Source organism: Polyodon spathula, chromosome 31 (genome assembly GCF_017654505.1).
Source record: "Polyodon spathula isolate WHYD16114869_AA chromosome 31, ASM1765450v1, whole genome shotgun sequence".
NCBI classification, from domain to species: domain Eukaryota; kingdom Metazoa; phylum Chordata; class Actinopteri; order Acipenseriformes; family Polyodontidae; genus Polyodon; species Polyodon spathula.
In genome coordinates this window covers 3,766,628-3,793,747 of record NC_054564.1, presented here as the reverse complement: position 1 = coordinate 3,793,747, position 27,120 = coordinate 3,766,628, and the positions used below count along the sequence as shown (strand labels likewise).

Genomic DNA, 27,120 nt, shown 5'->3' with positions numbered 1-27,120 from the left:
TAAACAAATAGCAGAAAATGATTAAGTGTACAGAATAATAACATCCTGTGAAAAAAAATGTTTTACCTTATAAAATATGTACACATTTGCAAAGAATTTTCATTCATACCACGGTGTTCAGGTGCGGTCCGGCCCAGTGCCACCACTGGTCCTTCATGTCCGGACCTTGCAGTCTTTTTTTTTTTTTCTTGGCAAGAATCTTAATCTTGCTTCTATTATGAAAAATCTTGTAAAAAAAAAAAAAAAAAAAACTCTATAGGGAAAAGGGCTATAAGGATGTTATGGTGTGTATGATGTTAGGTATGCCTAGAACTGCATATACAATCCTTTTCTATAGATGTATTCAAATATGCTTACTTTGCTCTAGGATTTTGTCATAAAGGTTGTTCTGTAACTTTATGATGTTGAAGCGGTACCAGAAGGTACCAAGCTAGTAAAGAATCTCTACCGCCCCTCTGTCTCTCAGATGAGGATTACTCGGAAGCAGAGGCCCTCATCCTGACTTTCTCCCTGAACAACTTCCAGCGGGACACACTGGGGTTTGAGCTGGCTCTGCGCTGGGAGCAGAAGTTCTTGGATTTGGTGCAGGAGTATCAGAGGAATCCCTCCACCAACTTCACCTTTACCTACATGGCAGAGGTAGAGAAATACAAACCCAGCTGCAGGACACGAGCTTCTGAAATGAGGAAACCAAAGAATGTGCAGCTAGATTCCTTACAGAATTTATTATATCAGTTTACCAAAGTAAAAGCCTAGCAAGAGTAATAAAGCAAAGTGAAAGCATAGGAAAGGTACAGCACAGAGCAATGTACCGTGCAAATTTACCATGGTAAACTTTTATTAGGTATCAGCATATATATATATATATATATATATATATATGTGTGTGTGTGTGTGTGTGTGTGTGTGTGTGTGTGTGTGTGTGTAGTAGGCACTTGTATTGATGTGATCCAGCCATCTGTCTTTCTATTACACGGCTTGTTGTAGATTTGTATCAGATGGAAATGACGGTACATTAACATTAGTATATCCAAACCAAATGAGAGCAGAAGTTGTTAATCAGATTATTTGGATAATAGAATTACAACTGGGAAATTGTTTCTATGCCTTTCCCAATCAAGACACCTAATAATATTGCAAATAATATCATACAACAAACAGTACTAAACTGTCCTTGTAAATAGCAGTTATTGAGAGCTGAGTCCTGCATTTACTAGACAACAGGGCAGAAGAGCTGTATACAGCGAGACAAGTTTCAGATAATAGAGGTGTTTGGAGAATTGAAGTTTGGATAATGAAGGTGTTACTGTATATATAATATTGTATTGGCTGCTGTACACCTAATAAGTAAGAGTGCATGCATCAGTGCAGTTTGTAAACTAATACAATACAATGTGGCTATGTTTGATGTGAGTATATTAATAGGTCACATGTGAAATGGATCTGTGCTGTGTTTGCACCACAGAGATCACTGGAAGATGAAATTAACCGCACTACGATGGAGGACATCCCCATCTTCATGATCAGCTATGCAGTGATCTTCGTCTACATTGCCCTGGCGCTCGGAGAGTACTCTTCGTTCAAAAGTGTGCTGGTGAGTTGTGAGAGATGTGCACACTTTCATTTCTTTAGGTATATCACAAAATCATACATACATACACAGAATCATACATACATACACAGAATCACACCTACATACATACACAGAATCACACATACACACATACACAGAATCACACATACACACAGAATCATACATACATACAGAATCATACATACATACATACACAGTATCATACACACACACACACAAAAACACACAAACATACATACACAGAATCACACATACACACACATACAGAATCACATTTACACACAGAAACATTTGTACATACATACACACAGAATCATACATACATACACAATAATAATAATAATAATAATAATAATAATAATAATAATAATAATAATAATAATCTTTATTTTTGTATAGCGCCTTTCATAGTGGAGCACCAGCACAAAGTGCTTTACAAGATACGAGACTAGGGTGTGTGAACTATGCATCAGCTGCACAGTCACTTACAACAACGTCTCACCCCAAAGATGGAGCACAAGGAGGTTAATGACTAGCTCTGAATCACAGAATGAGTCAGTGTCTGAGCTGGGATTTGAACTGGGTACAAGCCCATTTCTTTAACCACTGGGCCACACAGCATCCTACACAGAATCATACGTACATACATACATACGTACGCACCTCAGCATGGATTTAGATAACTGCAGGTCAGAATCCACTGACTTCTAATGTGATTTTTTTCAGGGTTATGTTGAAATGTAGCACCTCGGAAACCCCAGACAGACAAAGTTTTTGAGTATGAAGTCATCTTTAAATGTGTATCTCATATGATACTAATGCAGCCATTTAAATCTGGGTTCAAAAGTCCTGTTTCTTTGAAAGACTGGTTCACGCTTCAGTCACGTGGTGCGACCATCTCCCAATGTTAACCCTTCCTACTACCACTATTTGTGGCATAATTGCTACTTTATTCCAAGACAATCTGTCAGGTTTATATAATATATTATCAGTGTTGGGGAAGTTACTTATAAAAAGTAATCCATCACAATTACAAGTTACTTGATAAAAATTGTAGCTTATTACTTTGAAAACAAAATGTAATGTGTTACAGTTACAAATAGTTACTTCTCAAGCACAGTTTACATTTTACAGCTATATTACTTTTAGTTTGGTCAGGTTGCAGCTTGAAATATTTTTTGTAGAACCAGCTATCAAACCCCCTTATTCCCTCCTCTGACGCCATTTTCTAGCAAGATGATATGAAAAGTGTGTTCATGTTCATGTAAGTTTTGACTTGCACTATTGAAGCACTTTCTGATTTCCACGTCATGCATTAGCTGTAGTCCTTTTAAAAATGTTTTAACTACGCAGTAGGAATTCAAGGAAATGCATGTACATGGATTAGGGAGTGGTTAACATGTAGAAAACAGAAAGCACTGATTAGAGGAGAAACCTCAAAATGGAGTGTGGTAACCAGTGGAGTACCACAGGGATCAGTATTAGGTCCTCTGTTATTCCTAATCTACATTGACTTAGATTCTGGTATAGTAAGCAAACTTGTTAAATTTGCAGATGACACAAAAATAGGAGGAGTAGCAAACACTGTTGCAGCAGCAAAGGTCATTGAAAATCATCTAAACAAGATTCAGAACTGGGCAGACACATGGCAAATGGCATTTAATAGAGAAAAGTGTAAGGTACTGAAAGCAGGCAATAAAACTGTCCATTATAAATATCATATGACAGACACTGAAATTGAAGGAATCAGTGATGGTGTGTTCCTCCCCTGCTGTGTTCACTATGCTATGAGGCTGCAGTGACAGTGTGGGGTCTCTGTTTCAGGTCAACTCGAAGATCGTGGTGGGTCTGGGGGGAATCCTAGTGGTGGGCTGTGCAGTGCTCTCCTCCATGGGATTCTACGCCTGGATCGGGATCCCCTCCTCGCTCATCATCCTTCAGGTCGTGCCCTTCCTAGTCCTGGCTGTCGGAGCTGACAACATCTTCATCTTCGTTCTGGAGTACCAGGTTAGCATCAATGAAAGAAAGGCCAATGGGGAGAATGTTCTGTTTTATTTGTACTGCTCTTTGTCATGTAAAACATGCCTATAGTTCTTCGTTTGGTTCGTTTTTGATCTTTTGGAGTATATCATTTGTTTTGAGCTGTTTCCTCATTCATCTTAAAACTTTGTTAAAACTGTTCATTGTCAGGTTTTGCCACTTAATGCATAACATGCAGAGCCCTTATAACAGTATCCAGTGCTAAAAGCATAAAAAAGCATGTGAAACTGCAGAATTACTGTGAAAAAGTACTGTGACACACTTTCTTAAGGGATATATCCAGGTAAACAATAGGACAATGAGTTGGATGGAAAACATATCTATCAAATGTATACATGCAAGTATAATTGCTTACAACCTGACCTAGCATTCTCTCAAAATGAAAGAGATGAAATTCAGGGGCCACATTGTGCTACCGCAGAACTATTACAATGCTGTACAAAGACAGCATAACAGAAATCAAAACAAATGTGCTTTTGGTAATTCCTGTGCTAAGTGTACCTTCTGTGACATGATCTTCAAACATGAACGTGACACAGCGGGTTTTGTACCGTTGTGCAATGACATGCTGGGTTCTCTTCCTCAGAGAGGCAAGCGAAAGCCGGGAGAGCGGAGGGAGGAGCATATCGGGAGAGTCCTGGGCAATGTGGCTCCCAGCATGCTCCTCTGCAGCTTGTCCGAGTCCATCTGCTTCTTCTTAGGTGAGAAATCAGTGGCGGGGGAGTGTTACCAGAACTGAACCAGGATGATTGGAGAGTGCTACCCATAAAAAAACGAAACGTACAAAAAACCCCATTGCATTATTATTTCCATCTTATTGTCTGCAGTGCGAAGCAGCATGTTGTTTTGAAAAGGGCATCCTGGCAGGCAATGCAATTTTGAGTGACGTTGCCTCGAGATACAAGGGTTTAAAAGTCTCCACAAACAGATGGCTTGAGTCTACAGCCACAAGTGTACAAACCAAAAAGATTTATGATGATACTGTGTTCAGTTGTGACCTGTGACTGCCACAATACAAAAGGGCCCTGTGGTCCTGGAGAGAGTTCAGTGAAGAGCAAGCATATGAAGGCTTAAAAGAACGAGCTGAACAGAGGGAGCAGAATCTATTAGCCTGGAACAAAGAAGACTGAAGTCTTTAAAATCTTGAATGGAATAGAAAAAGTTACCTTGAGTCTATATATTAAGTGCAGCATGCAAAGAATTAGCATAGAGTGGTGAGTGTATGGATTGGAATGGGGTTACCGAGCCATGTTGTTGATGCTGAATCACTGGGATCTACCAAGGATTTACTGTTTGAATTCACTGTATTCTCAGGAGCCCTCAGTACTATGCCTGCAGTGAGGTCATTCGCGTTGTACGCAGCCCTCGCCGTTTTCTTGGACTTCCTGCTCCAGATGTCTGCGTTCGTGGCACTCCTGTCTCTAGATGCCCGGCGGCAGGACAGCTCCCGCTGTGACGTGCTCTGCTGTGTGCCGGTGAAGAACGCCACGAGGAAGAAGAAGAGCGACGGCTTCCTACTTCCACTCATGAGAGACTACTACGCTCCCTTCCTCTTGCATAGCACCACCAGGATTATAGTGGTATGGACTCCTCCCACTTCAGTGATTTAATCATCTTTACACATGTTCTTAAAGGTTTTGAAGATTATTACCAAAGAGTAAAAGGTTATTACAAGAACACATTAAAAACACCTGTTTCTTTTCCACTTACACCTGAAGAACAGACTTTTGCAGTAAATTGCAGTTAAGCTGTCAAGCAGTATCGATATAAACATTTTAGCAACACAATAAAAGCCCAATTGCATGTTATAAAGTAATGATATATATATATATATATATATATATATATATATATATATATATATATATATATATATATGATATATATATAATATATATATATATAATCTGGAACCGTTCTCAAACTGGAACAGTTCTATGTAGCAAGAGCTAGACATACAAGATATATAGTGGTGTCACACAAACACACACCCCCACCCCGCGGATGCATACACAACCTTGAGAAGATAAATAAAACTACATAATACAGTGCTGCTGTGCACTTTTTCTATGTCTTATTATACTCCTTGCATATTTGGACACTTGGGTCCATGTTTCTTGGCACTTTGATACTTAGTTAAGATAATTGAGATGAGTCAGTGACTTACATGCAAGTTGATTAATAGTTGTGTCCAACATTGTAACCACAGTTGGTATTCTACCAAGGTCAAACTCAGGTTTCGGGCTATAGCTGCAGTATTTATATGACTGCTTGGTATTTGCTATTCAACCTCCAAATCAACGTTACACAGAAAAGCAAGAGAGAAAATTAAGGAGTGCTTTGTACTTTTCCAGAATTTTTACACTAGCATCAGCATTGATGATGCAAAAAAACAACAGAGGACACGGCCTTGGTGTCCTCATAGCTAGTTGCAGCCATGGCTGTGTCAATGTATAAGAGTTGGGATGTTCCAGTTTAAAAATAACAAATGTTTTACAGGTTAGGAATAGCGCAGGTATGAAAAATACCCAGCTGAATTGACTCCAGTGAAACTGGAAATCGGTTACCCATGGCAGATGTGATTTAGGGCCATTGTCCTCTCCCTGAGGGGAGTCACAGTGAAACCCTAATGAACGCTGTGTTGGTTCTTCTGTCTGCAGATGCTGCTGTTCTTGTTCATGTTCTGTGCCTGCTTCTTCCTGATGTTCCATGTGAGAGTGGGTCTGGATCAGGACCTGTCAGTGCCGACGGTGAGAGAGTCACATCTCAACGTTGCGTGATAAAGAAGTTCAAATATTGTTACATTTGTTTGCAGTTTGCATTCATTATGAGTGGGTCTTAAAATAATTGTAGCTAACAAAATAACCATAAATCTTACCTGTTTTACAATGCCATTAGCTACACAGGTCTCGGCTGTATCACCACCTCCCTCCACAACCACCCTCTGTATCACCCCCCTCTCCTCACATTCACCCTGTCTGTATCACCCCCCCCTCCCCTCACACCCTGTCAATATCACCCCTCCTCCCCCCACAACCACCCTCTGTATCACCCCCCTCCCCTCACATCCACCCTGTCTGTATCACCCCTCCTCTCCTCACATTCACCCTGTCTGTATCACCCCCCCTCTCCTCCACATTCACCCTGTCTGTATCACCCCTCCTCTCCTCACATTCACCCTGTCTGTATCACCCCTCCTCTCCTCACATTCACCCTGTCTGTATCACCCCTCCTCTCCTCACATTCACCCTGTCTGTATCACCCCTCCTCTCCTCACATTCACCCTGTCTGTATCACCCCCCCTCTCCTCACATCCACCCTGTCTGTATCACCCCTCCTCTCCTCACATTCACCCTGTCTGTATCACCCCTCCTCTCCTCACATCCACCCTGTCTGTATCACCCCTCCTCTCCTCACATCCACCCTGTCTGTATCACCCCTCCTCTCCTCACATCCACCCTGTCTGTATCACCCCTCCTCTCCTCACATCCACCCTGTCTGTATCACCCCCCCTCCCCTCACATCCACCCTGTCTGTATCACCCCCCTCCCCTCACATCCACCCTGTCTGTATCACCCCCCCTCCCCTCACATCCACCCTGTCTGTATCACCCCTCCTCTCCTCACATCCACCCTGTCTGTATCACCCCTCCTCTCCTCACATTCACCCTGTCTGTATCACCCCTCCTCTCCTCACATCCACCCTGTCTGTATCACCCCTCCTCTCCTCACATCCACCCTGTCTGTATCACCCCTCCTCTCCTCACATCCACCCTGTCTGTATCACCCCTCCTCTCCTCACATTCACCCTGTCTGTATCACCCCCCCTCCCTCCACATCCACCCTGTCTGTATCACCCCCCCTCCCCTCACATCCACCCTGTCTGTATCACCCCTCCCCTCACATCCACCCTGTCTGTATCACCCCCCCTCCCCTCACATCCACCCTGTCTGTATCTCCCCTCACATCCACCCTGTCTGTATCACCCCCCTCCCCTCACATCCACCCTGTCTGTATCACCCCCCCTCCCCTCACATCCACCCTGTCTGTATCACCCCTCCCCTCACATCCACCCTGTCTGTATCACCCCCCTCCCCTCACATCCACCCTGTCTATATCACCCCTCCTCTCCTCACATTCACCCTGTCTGTATCACCCCCCCTCCCCTCACATCCACCCTGTCTGTATCACCCCCCCTCCCCTCACATCCACCCTGTCTGTATCACCCCCCCTCCCTCCACATCCACCCTGTCTGTATCACCCCCCCTCCCCTCACATCCACCCTGTCTGTATCACCCCTCCCCTCACATCCACCCTGTCTGTATCACCCCCCCTCCCCTCACATCCACCCTGTCTGTATCACCCCTCCTCTCCTCACATCCACCCTGTCTGTATCACCCCTCCTCTCCTCACATCCACCCTGTCTGTATCACCCCTCCTCCCCTCACATCCACCCTGTCTGTATCACCCCTCCTCTCCTCACATCCACCCTGTCTGTATCACCCCCCTCCCCTCACATCCACCCTGTCTGTATCACCCCCCTCCCTCCACATACACAGCGTTGGGGAGTAACACATTACAGTAACTTGGAACTTTAAGGTGAAAAAAAAATGTAGTCACATTACGTTTCTAAAATGGAGCGCAGCGAGTGCATAACGTGGAAATCAGAAAATGCTTCAACAGTGCAAATCAAACCATGTCACATGACCGCACAATAATCTGTAAAGTGTAAACTGTGCCTGAGAAGTAACTGTAACAGATTATTTGTAAGTAACTTCCCCAGCATTGATCACACAACCCTGCCCGTTACCTCTCTCCCTCTTTCAATCTTCTCTCGTGTTCTCTGTCTCTGTAGGACTCCTACATGCTGGATTACTTCAAGTACCTGTACAAGTATTTCGAGGTGGGCATCCCCACCTACTTTGTGACCACGCGAGGGTACAACTTCTCCAGCATTGAGGGCATGAATGGGGTCTGCTCCAGTGTGGGCTGTAACAACAACTCCATGACACAGAAAATCCAGTATGCCACAAGATTCCCCAAAGAGTAAGCACCTTTCTCAGCTCTGTTCTCAGCTGCCCCATTCAGCTCTGTCTGATAGACCCAATAGGGGTGACAGTACAATTCATTGACAGCTTATGTTGTGCTGCACAAATACATGTTTCATTTCAATTACCCTTTTAATTGAAGTTAGGACATGATACCATATCACTGGGATTCCAGATCCTGCTGACCTGGTGCCGTTTGCATAGACACATCCTCATTAGCACAATTTCTTCAGGTCTTAAATAGCCCAAAGAGTTTAATAGGGGCTTATAAAAGTACTTTACTGTCCATTAAAGCAATTCACTGCAATACAAGGGTGCTGAAAGAGAAGTTTGGTGTTTTTCTGCTTCAAATCATCCTGGTAACTTTTTAAAAGCTTAAAACACCTCTGCTGTCTATATACTCTCAAGCATCGCCTCTCTCTCGGTACAGCCGGTACACAATAATGTACCATTAACCTGTCTCACTGCAACACTGCCTCTTGTGGTTTAAGAAAAACCACTGTAGTAGAACAAATATGTGTTTTTCTGATCCACTAGACAGGGACAGGGGATAGACGAATGGTTACACTCTGAGTGTACTGGCTGTACTTGTTGAGAAGACTTGTTTGAGAGTCCTTTAGAGACCACAGGGGTTCTTTAAACTTCACCAGATGAAATGGCATGAAATATTCTCAACAGGATGTAAAATACATACTGTGTTAAGTTGCTCTTAATTTTTTTACAAGTATATTGACTATCAATTAATTGATCTTCATTTTAGGAAACATTTCATAATGTTGGAATACTGTGGACTTATTCTTTATTTTGTTTTCTTTTCCAAAGATCCTTTCTGGCAATCCCAGCCTCCTCTTGGGTTGATGACTTTATCGACTGGCTGAACCCGATTTCGAAGTGCTGTCGTTTACACTCCTTTGGTCCCCAACAGGGGAAATTCTGTCCGTCAACAAGCAGTAAGAATCCCTCTTTATATTCATACCAGAATTCTGTAAGAAAATTAGTCCACAACAGCTTGTAACCCATTAAAAAAATAAGGAAGACAGATAATAAACAGTGAACACACATACGAGAGTCATCGGACTCTTACAATTATCAATACCGTTTAAAATAAACATCATATTTTGCCAAACTGCATCCAAAAGGTAGGGGTGCCCTGATACTCGTGCTTGTTCTTATAATTGCTTATATTTATCGGCAGGTATTAAATAAATCCATTCATTGTGCTGTGTGTTGATTTCAAAATAAGAAATATCCTCCCTTTTACCGTAAACTGACAATTCAGCTCCCCAGATGAGAGGAAAATTTGCTTCAGACGGATTTTTAAAACAATGTGGAACGTCATATTCAAAAGAACCAGGATAGAACCCTTGAGATATACATCTCATTTCAAGGGGGTCCTGGCAGTTAATTGCCATTGATTGGTACTCATAATATTACATCTTCATGTTCAGGTACATTTTCAGAATAGTTGGTAAGTGGGTCATACTGCATATCATTTAAACAAACTTATTATAAAAGGTTGATATTGACAAAAGACCAAATATGCCAAGATGGAATTAAACTTTGATCTAAATGTGTATTTAGATGAGGAGATTTAAATGGAGGAATTTGAAAAAGACTTTATAAAAAAAGAATGCACTTCTTTGCACCCAGCACCCGTCAGAAGGCGCGAGCTCCGCACTGCCTTGTAAAAAGTTATAGCCTGCCGCAGTCCCTTCCAATGCGTAGGTGCAGTATTCTTACTGATATCCTGTTAGACAAAATGTCTGTATCCTTCACTAACACGAGACAACCCTCAATGTGTTGGACTGACTCCTCTCTTCTCTTGCAGCCTCTCTCTGCTTGAAAAAATGTATGCCACTGGGTTCTGGCACAGTGAGACCCACTGTTGAGCAGTTCAATCAATACCTCCCCAACTTCCTGAGCGACCTGCCTAACCTACAGTGCTCCAAAGGGTGAGTTTATCTACGCAGGCAAACCCTTTGAGATGTAATGCTATAATCAAAATGTTACACTCCATGGATGTGTGAATGTCTTACAGCAGTAATCAATTCAAGAGGGAGCTCTTTGGAAATACCAAAAGAAATGTAATAAATTAAATGGCAGACGTCTCAACTCAGTGCTAATACAATCAAACCTTTTTTCATGTCACCAATAATCTGGGAAAATAAACATTAAAACACACAACAAGAGTTCATGCAACCCTGTTTTGCAGAGGTTGAAGTTAAATATACAGTAGTACGGTTACTGCATTGAATTGTGTTCATTTAATAAAAAGCATTTTTAATATCCAATCTATTACACTGTACATGTACAACTGCACAATAATTAAAACAAAAGAAAGATGTAAACTTACACATTGCATTGATCTGAATGCTATATTTTGCTACTTCAGAACATTAAAATACTGTACAGCAACTTACTTAAATGTAACCCTTCTTAACTTAGGCTTTTACTTTCCAAAGGGATATTAAATGGAGTACAGCTGTAACTGGAGCTAACAAAATAGTTCTGTACATTTTCTCCTCCGTTTTGAAAGAAACACATGTATTTTCATATATCTGATACTACACTAGTTTAAAGAAATGCCTGTTTGCAAGCCATGCTTTTAGACTGCCTTGCAGTTCCTGGGTCATTTCACCTGGAGGCTTCTTTCCTGTCAATAACCAAGCAGCTATTTCCTTTATTGACTGACAAGCTTTGGTCCACTAACATACTTTGACTCAGAAAACGCTACTGGAGTGAAATGGGCAGGAAAGTAGAGCAGTATCAGACTTCCTGGAAGGCAAGGCAGGCAAACTGGTAACTTTCTTTAACCTTGTGTAGTAGCAGACGACTGCTTTAAAATGAAAATACACGTGCACTGAAACTTGTGTTTCTTTAAAGAAAACTATATTTGAGACCTATGTAGCTAATGGAAGTGCAAAATGTGTAAGATTTATGAAATTAGTATGTTACACTTGTGAGTGATAATAACAAGTGATATTTTCAGGAGCCTGTCCCTATTACCTCCCATTGTATTGTGGGCCCATGAATCTAATGATATAAAGTGCATGGTGGTATTATGCAGGTACAACTGTCTGCCTCCTGGACTGACTGTCTGCACCACATTTCCTAGGCACAGGCTAGCTCTAAATATCAGAACTAGGTGCAGGGCATGCACTACCAACAATACCTCCAATCACAGTTTCAAATATCTTAATGGTTCACAAACAGTTTCCATCTTAGATGTCTGCATTTTACTCTTTGTTCCATGCTGCAGTTAGAACATTTGCACACCTGATGGCGCTGTTATCCCAACTATTGAAAGCTGTGAGTGCAAACTCACAACAACAGAACAGCAGGTAGCCCAGCTGTGTACATTCATTTCTGTCACAGGGTCTGCTCAGCCGAGCAATGCTGGATCCCTCATGAATACTAAAAGCCACAATCAGCCAGTCCAACACAAAAGCAGTTTTTTAAACGGTGTGCTTTTTATTTACAGCCAGTGAAAAACAAGGTACAAGACACAGGCCATCAATCAGAAAGGGCAGAAACAAAAAAAAAACTAAAATAAAAAAATAGCTGATCTCAGGTTAAAGGTAGCAGAAACGCAACAGGACAGGCAGCCCAAGCTGACGTGCTCTCAAGTCTTCAGCAATGACTTGATGAGCAATGCAGTAAAGTAACCAAGTAAGGTTTGCAATATCTGTCTCCCAAAGAGAACTAACTTCAGTGTGACCAAGCCCCTCTCCCCTTTCAGGAAACTAATTCCATTTCTTTTTAATTTAGACTTTCCAATTATTTTACCCCCGGTTTTCTCCAAATTTGGAGTTACAGTTATTATTATTATTATTATTATTATTATTATTATTATTATTATTTCTCCTTCACTGAGGCGATTCCCCACACAGCTCAGGGATCCGAGGCTCAGTCGGTGTCCTCCGATTCCATGGGCCAATCGGCATCTTTTTACACCCAGGAACTTGACAGAGGATGTTTGCTGGCTACCAGCCTCTGGAGACAAAGACCAGACCAGCAAATCTCTGCCCCCAAGCTTATGCAGCACCTGGCCTGTAGGGGTCGCCGCAGATCGGTGAAGATATACAGTCTAAGCCGGATCCCACCTCCCCACCCCCGGCAGCGCCAAAGCCAATGCGGCGCTCCCTGGAGTCCCCAGCAAAGACCGGCTGCCTCGCACAACCAGGATTCGAACTTGCGATCTCTGGTTGTATGACTCGCCTGGTAAAAACACTGCTACACAGTGTGCAGGGTGTCATACATTCGGGGAGCCCACTAGTTCGATTTTAAAGATAGATTACCTGGTTTGTTCTGTTTTTTTTCTTCCAGGGGCCTGGGAGCCTATGACAAAGCTGTTGTTAGAGGAGCGGATGGAGAAATATTAGGTACAATTTGATTAGAATCCCAGCTGGACGTGTTACACATTCTTCAAAGTGGTTCTGGGTTTTGCTGCTCCAGTATTGTTATTATCACTTTTACCCTGTGTCTGTCTTTAAACAGACTTCCTCATTCCATTGAATTCATGTGACAGTGGAACCTTTAAACTTGGCTGGTCCCACCTGCTCATCCTCTGTATTTATATGGAGTAGGCTGGGCCTGCAGAGTTGAAAGATCACATTGTCACATGATTGAAATGGAACAAGGAAGCCAGTTCAGTGCTAGGCAGTTCTCCAGACTTGCTAAAAACAGATAAAGACAGATATAGAGAAAAATAAGAGCAACTCAATATTAGAGACCTCAGAACTGTTTACAATTATTGAAAATGTCAGAAAAAGACAGGATATGTGAACAAATAATACAAAAGATTTTAAAGCTAGTTGGTGTTTAAAATGACATTTAAAGTTAGTTGAATGAATAAGCAGGGCTTTGTCTCATCCCTTCTCCCCCCCTTTACAGCCTCACGTTTCATGGCCTACCACACCCCCCTCACCAATTCAGAGGCGTTCACGGAGGCCCTGAGGAGAGCCAGGGAGCTCGCTGACAACATCACCAGGAGCATGAGGCAGATTCCAGGCACAGACCCTGACTTCCAGGTCTTCCCTTACACGTAAGAGCACCCCCAGAGTCCTCTGCCTTGCTTACAGCACCACGGTCAGCGTGCAGACAGTGTGGGCAGACTTTTAAACATGCAAACAGAATGCTTGCTTATTTAACAAGGCGGAGGCTGGGCACGAACCAGCACCCGCTTAGACGGATCTTAACCACTGTGGGAAAGAGCCGGGCTGTCTGCAATACATCTTTAAATCTTCTAATCTTTTAATAATTTTCATCTCATCTCACCGATGGGACAGAATCACACAGCGCTGTCCATTCCACTTACTTCATCAAAAGAGGTTGTGCTATTTAATTCTGGCCATTACTAAAAGAACACTGTGACCTTAAAGAGCAAAGAGCAGCCAGACTAATCCCAGGGTTTAGAGGAATGAGCCAGGAGAAAGAAGAATTATACGTCATTGCTTGATGTCGTTAAAATCTTAAATGTAGACAAAGTTAATGTAGCCAATACTTTAAGCATAGCACAGAAACGAGGACACGGTTGATCAGAGGGTAGGGGACTCTTGTTTACTCAGTGGGTGATGGAATGGGTTATCTAGCTATGATGTTTACACCAAACCACTGGGATCCTTTAAGTCCAGGCTCGTCAAAGTTCTGAGATTAACCAGGTACTATGGACTGGAATGACCTTAAATGTTGTTCTGCTCTAAATAGGCACACCTTCTCAAGTTAACCAATACAATATCAATAAAACCAGAAAATCAGGATTTGTGTTTTGCTTTCCCCTGCAGGATCACGTACGTGTATTTTGAGCAGTACCTGACGATCGTGCAGGAAGGGCTCTTCATCCTGTCGCTGTGTCTGCTCCCCACCTTCGTGGTGTGCAGTATCCTGCTGGGCATGGACATGCGCTCCGGCCTCCTCAACCTTATCACCATCATCATGATCACCGTGGATACCGTGGGGGTCATGACCCTGTGGAGCATTGACTACAATGCCGTGTCGCTCATCAACCTGGTCACGGTGAGTGAGGCCCCCTCTCCCAAGCAATACAGAACCACATTCTTTAAGCCTCCAGTTGTGGACCGTGTCTTTGTGCCATGCTTTTGGACTATTTTGCACTTCCTGGGTCATTTCACTTGAAGAGTGGAATTTCCCCGCCCCTTCAGGGGCTTCTTTCCTGTCAGTAACCTGCTGCTTCCCATGACGGACATGCTTTGTAGCCAGTAGGATGCTTTGACCTTGAAGACACTGCTGAGGCAAAATGACAAACGAGTAACAGACTAACATTGATGTGACAAAACAGAGCTTCATAGACTGCACTCATGAGCTGCTGTTAAAACAGAATGCTTGTTTATATTATAGTTGTGTAATGTTCTATGCCCAATATGACATCTAGATATTTAGAAAAATCGTTAGCTGTTGATTTTTCACACGTGATAAATAATTAGTTTTTAAAAAAAAGCAAATTTACCATGGAGTTCGATTTGTTGTGAATATGCCCTGAAGTATGTCCATCAACAACTAATGCTCATGTGTGTAGTTCTGTACCTCTACACTGCCGGAAATGAGAGGTCCTGTATCTTCTCATAGTGATGTGTACATTATACAGAATGAAAGGTACTGTATCTTCTCATAATGATTTGCACATTATACAGAATGAAAGGTACTGTATCTTCTCATAATGATTTGCACATTATACAGAATGAAAGGTACTGTATCTTCTCATAATGATTTGCACATTATACAGAATGAAAGGTACTGTATCTTCTCATAGTGATTTTCACATTATACAGAATGCTTGGCGCTGCTTTGCACCTGTTCCTTATCTCCTCCAGTTGCACCTGCATTCCATTTCACAGCCTTGGTGCTATTCCAGGATGCGGTTGTGTCTTTTCTCATGGTTTAATCTGCAAACCCCCTACATTACTCTAATCTGACTAATTAACTGTAATGGTTCCTTTAAAATGTACATAAAAAATATCTATTCTAGTTCCTTTCCGTTACATTTACATACTATGGCTAATGCATAACATGGAAGTCAGGACGCAATGTTCCTGTCATCTTGCTAGAAAATGGCGTCAGAGGAGTGGGATCGAGAGCTGGATATTTTGAGCTGCAGCCTGACCAAAATAGCTTATTAAAATGTAAACTGTACTTGAGAAGTAACTATTTGTAACTTGAACTTCTTACCTTTTTTCAATGTAATAAGTTACTGTAACTTGTAACTGTAACAGATTACTTTTTAAAAGTAACTCCACACACACACAGTGGTTAATGTATGATGTTCATAATTCATTTTGTATTAGTTACATCCTCTGTGTCTTGACTGATTTGAACTGTGTTGTTTTTCACAGGCTGTTGGCATTTCTGTGGAGTTTGTCTCTCACCTGACCCGCTCCTTTGCCATCAGCACCCAACCCACCCACTTGGAGAGAGCCAAGGAGGCCACTGCTAACATGGGCAGCGCTGTAAGTATCTCTCCTCTCTGTTCCTCTGTCTGCTAACATGGGCGGCGCTGTATGTATCTCCACTCTGTCCCCCTGTCTGCTAACATGGACACCACTGTTTGTATCTCCACTCCCTGTCCCTCTGTCTGCTAACATGGGCAGAGCTGTAAGTATCTCTCCTCTCTGTCCCTCTGTCTGCTAACATGGGCAGAGCTGTATGTATCTCCACTCCATCCCCCTGTCTGCTAACATGGGCAGTGCTGAATGTATCTCCCACCCCTGTCTCTTTGTCTGGTAACATGGGCAGTGCTCAGTGTATCTCCCCTCCCTGTCCCTCTGTCTGTCTGTCACATTAGGACTGACTGCCCCGGTGTACGACTCTGGGCTTTACAAAGCTTTGCCCCAGTGCAGTTTTTTTCTTTAAATAATAAATCTCTGTCAAAACTACAGACCTATATACAAGTCCAGGAGTGATAACCCCACTCAAAGTGAATATTATATAATATGTGTATCTATGCCCATTTGTTATTCATAGTTTCAGTTTAAGACACTGCAGCTAGTAAATTAGCTATCCAAGAGCTTACATGCAGTGTCAGGTTGCAACAGTGAAAAAGGGGCCACTTTCTTTACATTTTATTCCCCTATCCTATTGTAGACTGTTGCACCCTGACAGGCTGGTAAACTCCTATGTTTTCTGTGGAATTGCTTTATTAATCAGACATTAAGAAAATGAAAATCACCGTTTAAAAATACATATTAAACATCATATATTGGACAAAATGGCTTTTCATGTATTGTTAATTACATTAATAGACATACCATTTTAAACAGCCAGACTGAAATATTATGATAGTTTATACAAAAATGCATAGATCTGTATTGCACAATTCACATTGATACTAGTATCTCTACTCTGTATGGAAACCATATTATGTAACAAATGACAGGAAGCTTTTAGCTGTCATTCTAGATCATTCAATTCAATCCAATGGATTTGATGGAGATTCATTTGAAGACTTCTAGTCGAAATGTCATTGCACTTTTCTTCATGTATTTCTAGAATATGGTGTTGCCATTTCATAAGTAAGGGAGGTAGACTGGTCCAGTGTGAGTTAATGCAGCCTCCCCCCCCTGCCCAGGTGTTTGCGGGCGTTGCGATGACGAACCTCCCTGGCATCATAGTCCTGGCATTCGCCAAGGCGCAGCTCATCCAGATTTTCTTCTTCCGGCTCAACCTGGTCATCACATTGCTGGGGATGCTGCACGGCCTGGTCTTCCTGCCCGTGCTTCTGAGCTACCTCGGTAAGCAGCTTGTAACAAAATCTGACAACTGTTGTTACACCTTGACAGTGGTTGTAGCTACTGAAATAATCCCAGCACTCTTACAGGTTGTGTATTGGTCTCAATTGTCCTGTTTTGAAAGAAATGCCTGCTACAGTAAACATGTATTTTTATTTTCTATTTGGTACTTCACTTGTTTAGAAATCTCTGTTTGCAAGCTCCTTTAAGTTAGTGTTATACTTTGAGCATCATCCCCACCCCTTCTGGTGCTTTCCTATTGACTGACATGCTTTCTGGCAGTAAGAGGAAGCGCAAATGCAAACAGATAACCCAAGAATAAGTAAAAGAAACTGAGCGCTTCCTTAACCTGAAGTAGCACCAGATACTAAGTGTTACAATGAAAATTGTTAGCTGCAAAAAAGTTCTAAAACTACTTCTTTTCAGACAGGCATCTTGCTTATTCTATTCTATTATATTCTATTTCAACATTGTTGGACAAAAAAGGACAAGGGTCTATAAGATAGGAATTGTGCCTACAAGTGACAATCAAACATGAAATATTTCTATGGAAGCTGTTTTCACCTTTAATAGAAGTACCACAGGTATACTGGTCTACGGCCACATTGATTTTTTTCATGTAAGAAAAAAAAAAAAACATTTGAAGGTATTTTGCCTCATCCATTATATGGGAGTTTTAAAACAATATTTAAAAAAATATATTACTAAGTTTTTTTTTTTTGTCTTAAAAAAAATGTTCTAAAAATTCAAAAATAATAAATGAATGCTGTCTAACAAACAGATTTGTCTAACAATTAAAGAGAATTGCTTAGGTGAGTTCAGCATAGCCCTTATCTTTAATTGCTCAGGTGAGTTTCAGTACAGCCCTTATCTTTAATTACTCAGGTGAGTTTCAGTACAGCCCCTATCTTTAATTGAAAGATGCTGGCAGTGGGTCAATTCTTTTATAACCACACTGTAGTTACACAGTTATTTGAATGCTGTCCTTTACATTGGTTTTTCAAAACAGTTGTATATGCCATGCCTTATTTTGCAACCTGCAGTTTGGGAAACTGTTATAGACCATTGTCCTGTCCTGTAAGGAGTTTCATTGTAGTCTTTGTAGTCTTCTTATTAATGCAATTCCAGTGCTGTGTGCTGCTTCTTTGAGTGAGGGTGGATGAACAACCCTTATTAATGCAATTCCAGTGCTGTGTGCTTCTTCTTTGAATGAGGGTGGATGAATAACCCTTATTAATGCAATTCCAGTGCTGTGTGCTTCTTCTTTGAGTGAGGGTGGATGAATAACCCTTATTAATGCAATTCCAGTGCTGTGTGCTTCTTCTTTGAGTGAGGGTGGATGAATAACCCTTATTAATGCAATTCCAGTGCTGTGTGCTTCTTCTTTGAATGAGGGTGGATGAATAACCCTTATTAATGCAATTCCAGTGCTGTGTGCTTCTTCTTTGAGTGAGGGTGGATGAACAACCCTTATTAATGCAATTCCAGTGCTGTGTGCTGCTTCTTTGAGTGAGGGTGGATGAACAACCCTTATTAATGCAATTCCAGTGCTGTGTGCTTCTTCTTTGAATGAGGGTGGATGAATAACCCTTATTAATGCAATTCCAGTGCTGTGTGCTTCTTCTTTGAGTGAGGGTGGATGAATAACCCTTATTAATGCAATTCCAGTGCTGTGTGCTTCTTCTTTGAGTGAGGGTGGATGAATAACCCTTATTAATGCAATTCCAGTGCTGTGTGCTTCTTCTTTGATGAGGGTGGATGAACAACCCTTATTAATGCAATTCCAGTTTTTGCTTTGAGTGAGGGTGGAAAAACCCTTATTAATGCAATTCCAGTGCTGTGTGCTTCTTCTTTGAATGGGATGAACAACCCTTATTAATGCAATTCCAGTGCTGTGTGCTTCTTCTTTGAATGAGGGTGGATGAATAACCCTTATTAATGGAATTCCAGTGCTGTGTGCTTCTTCAATGAGGGTGGATGAATAACCCTTATTAATGCAATTCCAGTGCTGTGTGCTTCTTCTTTGAGTGAGGGTGGATGAATAACCCTTATTAATGCAATTCCAGTGCTGTGTGCTTCTTCTTTGAATGAGGGTGGATGAATAACCCTTATTAAAGCAATTCCAGTGCTGTGTGCTTCTTCTTTGAGTGAGGGTGCAGAATAACCCTTATTAATGCAATTCCAGTGCTGTGTGCTGCTTCTTTGAGTGAGGGTGGAGAACAACCCTTATTAATGCAATTCCAGTGCTGTGTGCTGCTTCTTTGAATGAGAGTGGAGAATAACCCTTATTAATGCAATTCCAGTGCTGTGTGCTGCTTCTTTGAATGAGGGTGGATGAATAACCCTTATTAATGCAATTCCAGTGCTGTGTGCTGCTTCTTTGAATGAGGGTGGATGAATAACCCTTATTAATGCAATTCCAGTGCTGTGTGCTTCTTCTTTGAGAGGGTGGATGAACAACCCTTTTTTTTTTTTTTTGCTTTCTAAAAACAGGCCCAGTTAACAAAGCCCTGCTATTGGAGCTCCAGCGCCAGGAGAGCCGGAGCAATAAGGAAATTGAGATCACTCAGATCAGTGGCAGTAACTCCTATTCAAACCATGCTTTCGAGGACCACTAGAAAGACTCCCAGTCCAACGGGCATATCAGCAGCTACCTTAATTCACAGTTGCAAGAGAACACTAAGCAACAGGCAAACTAATTAAGCCCGGAGACCTCAAAGGCCCCGGGTTGTCTGATGGATTACAACAATATATCTTCCCCATTCTGGTCCAAACTCAACTCACCACGTTTGTTCTGCGCACTCCAGCCATTTAAGGCTAAGTAGGAGGTCATGTGTTGTTCATCATTTCTGTGTATGTTCACCCAAAGTTTTATTTAATATAAACTAGACACTTGCAATAAAAAGTGTATGTCATCATAAAGTTTAAATGGACGTTACAAGAGCCCTCATTTTATGGAGCTGTGATACTGGGGCTTTTGAATTGCATGGGCCCCACTTATAGAGGCTAGAGCTGAAAGGTTATAGTGGAGTCACATGGATTCTTGTAAACCACAGACAAAGGGCCAACCAGACAAAGGTCTTCTCCATGCTTATAAAAAATGAAAATAACTCCCAGCCACAATTTTTAAGCCTCAGGGGATTTTTGAAGGTTGTGAATAACACTGCAGTAACAGTTATTAAAGCGTTTTCCATTACAATACAACAACATATTTATAGGGCTGTGCAAATACATGGAAAATCAAAGTTTTAAGTTAAGGTATTAATGAAATGGAATAAAACCGTGTTAATTACACAACACCATGGCGTCCCTGGTTTGCGTTTGTCTGAATTAAGAACAATATAACAGGGATTACTATAGAACCTGCTGAGATTAATCTAAAACCACTGCTTGTATCTGTGATTATTTGTATTAGCATTCTTTTATCCATTTTGATATAAAATTATTTTGATTTCACTTCCTGATTTTCTCATTTCCATAGCAATGATTCATCCCCGCAGTGAACTGTAGAATTGGAGTCCTGGGCCCCATCTGAAGGAGAATGAGATGCCAAAGGGCCTCCAAATCACACAATACTGAAGTGCACTGTCAGGGATTGGGAGTAAGTTGTACAGATGAAGGCAAATGAGAGAAAGGCAGCTTTGAAATTAACATATTTTTCAAAGTCTAGTTGTGAAATGAACACGTTTTCCAAAGGCTTGTTTGGGTTTCCTGTAATACCTGCCCACAGAAAACCTGAGTATTTGATATTGCACAATGAAACATGCTGGCAGCGATGAGATTACTATTGTATCTAACTGTAGCACTGAGATCTACGGACAGGGGTGCTGGGAATCTGTACTGCAAATTCTGAGCAATTTCAGGTTTTTATTTTGTAAATCTTTATCAGAACAGCCAACTTGTACAATGTAAATGGGTTGTAATTGTTTCTTTGTAAGTATTTTACAAAAATGTCAGTATTTTAAAATATAACATATAAGCTGTTATCATAAAAAATGGAATTACATGTACTGTACTACCAGAACACTAGATTATTAAACTGTCACTTTGTTTTTATAAATATCTGGGAGTTTGTTTTTTTAATCTGTTACTCTCTACCCACCGAAACTTTGCCATTCCACAAGCACACTTCCAGAGGCTGACAGCACATTAAAGTGACGCAGTCGAGCCAGAACATCATTCCGATTTATTCTTTATTCTATAGGCAGAACCTTCATTTAAAAATTAACTTAAGAATCGTTACTGATTTTGTTATGAAAATTCTTATATAGCGTCTGACCGCTGTAATTTTGGTGCGTGGGTCTCTGATAACTGGTGCATATTTTAAATGTTTGCAGATACAAAAGTCACCCCCCCCCCCCCCCCCCCCCCCCAAATTCACACACAATTGTACATTTCAGTCAGTTGTCCTTGTGATGCAATGAAGAGAACATGAGGAACTTCTATTACAAACTACAGTACTAAAGTTTAATAAAGCTAACAATGTTTTTTTAGTAAAAAAAATCCAGACGAAGACGACCTCAAAAGTGCATCCTATGACTGCGGCCATAAACATGGGTTTAAAAGTGCTTTGTATATCGGTCAGTGCAGAGACCCGGAGACTGGAATGAACGACTGCCCTTGCAACTGGCTTAGTATGGCACTGGGGGTATGTGACAGAAATACAATTAACCTTGGTTGTAAATCTCCCTCCCGAACAATAAGGGTACTAAGCGAGAACAGAGTTTTTTTGACGGGCTGACCTGACAGTTCTTTCCTGGGTCTGGAAGTCATACAGTCTGGAAAAAGGTGAGGCTCCGTTGCAAGAACGTATCGACCTGTAAGGGAAACAACGTAGCAGCCGCAGATTGTAAAGGTAGCTGCATTCGTTTACCAAGGGGTCATGCGTGAGAACACATAAGGGGGGCGGAGAATCGGAATCAGTTCCTTTGCATTGGTATGGAGCGCCATTTGTGCCAAAACTATCCAGCCATTAGTGTGTCAATTTGTTTGTCAATTTGTGAACTGATCAATTTGTCTAGCAATTCGTCCACAAATTTGTCAATTCATACAGTAATTAAAAATCGTTTCGTACACCTGCATTGACTCTCTATAGAATTTTTTTTGCCTTACTCTCTATATAACACAATGCTTTGCGTGCAGTGAGACTGAAGTCTCCATTGAAAATCAGCGGAGTCGAGTATTCTGGTAGATCGGCCTACCGTCTTTGAATTGAAAGGGAACTGGGTAACTCATAACAATATTGTGAGTTTAAATAGTTTTCCCAGAGCGTATAATGATTGCACTGGGACTGTAATGGTGGTGTAAATTTTGGTTATGTAACATATCTTTGAAGTTAATAAACTGATGAAAATGTGTTTTTAAAAAATATACATAAAAAAAAGAAATATACTGAACAGAAATATAAACACAACATGCAACAATTTCAAAGATTTTACTGAGTTACAGGTCATATAAGGAAATCAGTCAATTGAAATGAATTCATTAGGCCCTAATCTATGGATTTCACATGACTGGGAATACAGATATGCATCTGTTGGTCACAAATACCTTAAAAAAATGGTAGGTCAAAACCAGTCAGTATCTGGTGTGACCACATTTGCCTCATGCAGCGCGACACAGCTCCTTTGCATAGAGTTGATCAGGCTGTTGATTGTCCTCTGGAATGTTGTCCCACTCCTTTTCAATGGCTGTGCGAAGTTGCTGGATATTGGTGGGAATTGGAACACGCTGCCATACACGTCGATCCAGAGCATCCCAAACATGCTCAATGGGTGACATGTCTGGTGACTATGCAGGCCATGGAAGAACTGGGACATTTTCAGCTTCCAGGATTTGTGTACAGATCCTTGCGACATGGGGCCGTGCATTATCACGCTGAAACAAGAGGTGATGGCGGAGGATGAATGGCACGACAATGGGCCTCAGGATCTCGTCACGGTATCTCTATGCATTCAAATTGCCATTGATAAAATGCAATTGTGTTGGTTGTCTGTAGCTTATGCCTGCACATACCATAATCCCACCGCCACCATGGGGCAGTCTGTTCACAACATTGACATCAGCAAACTGTTCGCCCACACAACGCCATACACACTGTCTGCTATCTGCCCGGTACAGTTGAAACCGGGATTCATCCGTGAAGAGCACACTTCTCGAGCGTGCCAGTGGCCATCGAAGGTGAGCATTTGCCCACTGAAGTTGGTTACGACGCCGAACTGCAGTCAGGTCAAGACCCTGGTGAGGACAACAAGCATGCAGATGAGCTTCCCTGAGACGGTTTCTGACAGTTTTTGCAGAAATTCTTCGGTTGTGCAAACTGACAGTTTCATCAGCTGTCCAAGTGGCTGATCTCAGACGATCCCGCAGGTGAAGAAGCCGGATGTGGAGGTCCTGGGCTGGCGTGGTTACACGTGGTCTGCGGTTGTGAGGCCGGTTGGACGTACTGCCAAATTCTCTAAAACGACGTTGGAGGCGGCTTATAGTAGATTAATGAACATTCAATTCTCTGGCAACAGCTCTGATGGACATTCCTGCAGTCAGCATGCCAATTGCACGCGCCCTCAAAACTTGAGACATCTGTGGCATTGCTGTGTGACAAAACTGCACATTTTAGAGTGGCCTTTTAATGTCCCCAACACAAGGTGCACCTGTGTAATAATCATGCCGTTTAATCAGCTTCTTGATATGCCACACCTGTTAGGTGGATGGATTATCTTGGCAGAGGAGAAATGCTCACTATCAGGGATGTAAACAAATTTGTGCCCAAAATTTGAGAGAAATTAGCTTTTTGAGCATATGGAAAATTTCTGGGATCTTTTATTTCAGCTCATGAAACATGGGACCAACACTTTACATGTTGCGTCTATATTTTTGTTCAGTACAGTTAATTGGTTTTTCAATTGCCTGTTAAGTTTTACAAATAAGGACACTTTCGGTGTTTATTTTAAGTTTGTAAAATTGTGTTCACCATGGCTCGCTCTATTGCAGTTCAAAAATAGTTAGCTTCTAAATAAGAAAATAACATTGAACAGTGTGATAACAAATAGAAACAAATCTTGCAGACTTTGAACAAGCTTTATTGTAAACTGGTTGCATTTCAATAGATGTACAGTACATACACTACCGGTCAAAAGTTTTAGAACACCCCCATTTTTCCAGTTTTTGCTGAAATTTAAGGAAATCAAGCCCAGTGAATAACCTGAAATGGTACAAAGGTAAACGGTAAACTGCCAGAGGCTAAAAAAAAGTTTAGGTTACCAAAAACTGAAAAGCAATTCACTTCCTCCATAAAGTGGTTGTAAGTTTCACTCACCTGACCTTTTTATTAGTGTCAGTAGCTTGGCCAGGTTAAAACTCAAATTCCCATAGTCCCTTGCTATCACCCTCTGTTCATCCTCTCCCCCCCATTGGCTCATTCAGATATCCACTCTTCCAATCTCAGAGCTTCTTGGAAGCCAGTACCGGTATTAAAGCTGGCTGGCTAGGCCAGGGGAGACTCCCTTTTCTCTTGAGGAATCCATTTTACAAATAACAGCACATTACTTAATTACAGTGTAACTTTAACTTTATTTTAGACAAATACATACAGGTGCATCCATTTACTCTTTTGTTAAAATCTTGTATTTTGTCCAAACCTTTCTTTTTTGTTTACACTGTTACTTGTTTAAGTTTAGTTGCTGTTCAAGGCCTGTTTAGGGTTTGTTTTTGTTAGTGTGTTCAGTCACCATTTTGTTCCTGATCCTCTGATTCCTGATTCCTGATATTTTCCAAACGGCTGTTCACCATTCATCCCGGTACTACTCAACAGACTCACCGTTTTCTACGATCGCTATTTTTTCATCTACCTTCATCCATCTTTGTAATTGTTTTCCCCATATACTTATTCATTCACCTTTGTCTTTTTTGCCTGTCGGTGTGTTGGTTTTGTATTGGTGTGGTGTTTGTGTGTGTGTGTGTGTGTGTGTGGGGGGGTTTATTGGAGGCCCACCGGACACCGCATTCATTTCGCTTTAGTGTTATTCTGTTTGGATGTTTGTTTAGTTCACTTTACTTTCTTACTCACCTGTACCTTCCACCTAACTAAACGTTCCTGCAATAAGTTGTTGTCCTTATATTTCATTTATTACATTATAGTTCACAACAATAAACCATTTGTTCGTGAAATTGACACCTCTGACGTCCCTGCTTTTGCTGTCTGTCTTTCTTGTTGACTTAGTTAGTCATAGATATTGGGCCAATAGTATCTCCTTAAGGAGGACATTACAACTGCTTCTCAGCTGTGCAGCGTGATCGTTACAATGTACATTTCAGAGTTATACAAAAAGGCCTTTTTCAGGGAACAAGTAATGGGTTAATAACTTACAGCTTATCTGCAGCAATGGAAGTAAATTAAGCCTTGAAAGTTGATGCTAACAATTCCTACAGGTGTCCCAACTTTTGCTGATTACTTACAAACCCTCTGTCTGTATAAAAGCAGTGTTGGAAGAGACTGTGTTACTACACCCTCTTAACATTACTTGGACAGTACTGTACTGCAGGAAGTAGTATATTGCTCTCATAATGGCAAGAAAAAGGCAATTAACAAAGGAAGACAGACAGACAGACAGACAGACAGACCATTATAACCCTTAAAAGTGTAGGTCTTTCCTTTAGAGAAATTGCAAAGAAAGCCAAGGTGTCAGTGAGTACAGTTTCCTACACCATCAAAAGGCACTTGGAAACTGGAGGAAACTCTGACCGGAAGAGGTCTGGCAGACCCAAAGCCACAACAGAATCAGAAGACAAGTTTCTGAGAGTCAATAGCTTGCGTGATAGGCGGCTCACAGGACAACAGCTTCAAGCACAGCTTAACACTGGTCGAAGTAAGCAAGTCTCAGTTTCAACTGTCAAAAGAAGACTTCGAGCTGCAGGTATGACAGGTCAAGTGGCAGTAAGAAAGCCATTGCTAAGATGGCAAAATAAGAAAAAGAGGCCAGAGGACTACTGACGACTGGAAGAAGGTCTTATGGACTGATGAATCAAAATTTGAAATCTTCGGAAACGATGGTTCCTCGGTGTGTGACACCAACTGTCAAACATGGAGGAGGAAGAGTGATGGTCTGGGGCTCTTTTGCTGGATCCAGAGCCAGCGAATTGCACAGAGTAGCAATGACCCAAAACATACCTCCAGGCTATGTCAGAACTACCTTAGAAGAAAAGAACAAGACGGTAGGCTTCAAATCATGGAATGGCCAGCACAGTCTCCAGACTTAAACCCCATCGAGCTGGTTTGGATGAACTGGACAGAAGGGTGAAAGCAAACCAACCTACAAGTGCAACACATTTGTGGGAACTTCTGCAACAGTGTTGGCAAGAACTTTCCGAAAAATATTTGATTTCCATTGTAGAAAGAATGCCACGAGTGTGTTCGGCTGTTATATCTGCAAAAGGTGTCTACTTTGAGTCAAAAATTTAGATTAAATTGTTAAACAAAACGATTCCATGATTTCTTTTTTATCTCAAATTGTTTATTTGTTCTATGGTTTATTTTAGAGTACACTGAGACATTAAACTGCGTAAATTTAAAAAAAAAAAACTGGAAAAATGGAGGTGTTCTAAAACTTTTGACCGGTAGTGTATATGTGTGTGTATTCAACATTTGTAAAAACAAAAAACTGCATCAACCTAAAATAGTCCTGTCTTTACTGTTAACTTAA

At 41.5% G+C, this 27,120-nt stretch overlaps 1 protein-coding gene across 2 annotated transcripts in view; it reads left to right on the top strand.

The window, feature by feature from the left end:
* Nucleotides 1-21,482, top strand: part of LOC121303142 (NPC1-like intracellular cholesterol transporter 1) — a 28,110-nt gene extending 6,628 nt beyond the window's left edge. Inside the window, exons 4-18 of one of the 2 annotated variants that reach the window (XM_041233636.1) lie at nucleotides 467-639; nucleotides 1,466-1,594; nucleotides 3,419-3,601; nucleotides 4,221-4,335; nucleotides 4,949-5,214; nucleotides 6,295-6,384; nucleotides 8,489-8,679; nucleotides 9,504-9,631; nucleotides 10,510-10,633; nucleotides 13,008-13,063; nucleotides 13,575-13,725; nucleotides 14,465-14,696; nucleotides 16,031-16,144; nucleotides 17,263-17,425; nucleotides 19,916-21,482. In XM_041233636.1, coding sequence (XP_041089570.1) covers nucleotides 467-639; nucleotides 1,466-1,594; nucleotides 3,419-3,601; nucleotides 4,221-4,335; nucleotides 4,949-5,214; nucleotides 6,295-6,384; nucleotides 8,489-8,679; nucleotides 9,504-9,631; nucleotides 10,510-10,633; nucleotides 13,008-13,063; nucleotides 13,575-13,725; nucleotides 14,465-14,696; nucleotides 16,031-16,144; nucleotides 17,263-17,425; nucleotides 19,916-20,040 — 2,240 coding nt within the window. In that variant the 3' untranslated portion in view covers nucleotides 20,041-21,482. Of the gene's footprint in view, nucleotides 1-466; nucleotides 640-1,465; nucleotides 1,595-3,418; nucleotides 3,602-4,220; nucleotides 4,336-4,948; nucleotides 5,215-6,294; nucleotides 6,385-8,488; nucleotides 8,680-9,503; nucleotides 9,632-10,509; nucleotides 10,634-13,007; nucleotides 13,064-13,574; nucleotides 13,726-14,464; nucleotides 14,697-16,030; nucleotides 16,145-17,262; nucleotides 18,152-19,915 lie in introns of those variants that run through there. The other variant, XM_041233635.1, reaches the window with a different exon arrangement.
* Nucleotides 21,483-27,120: the final 5,638 nt, after the last annotated feature.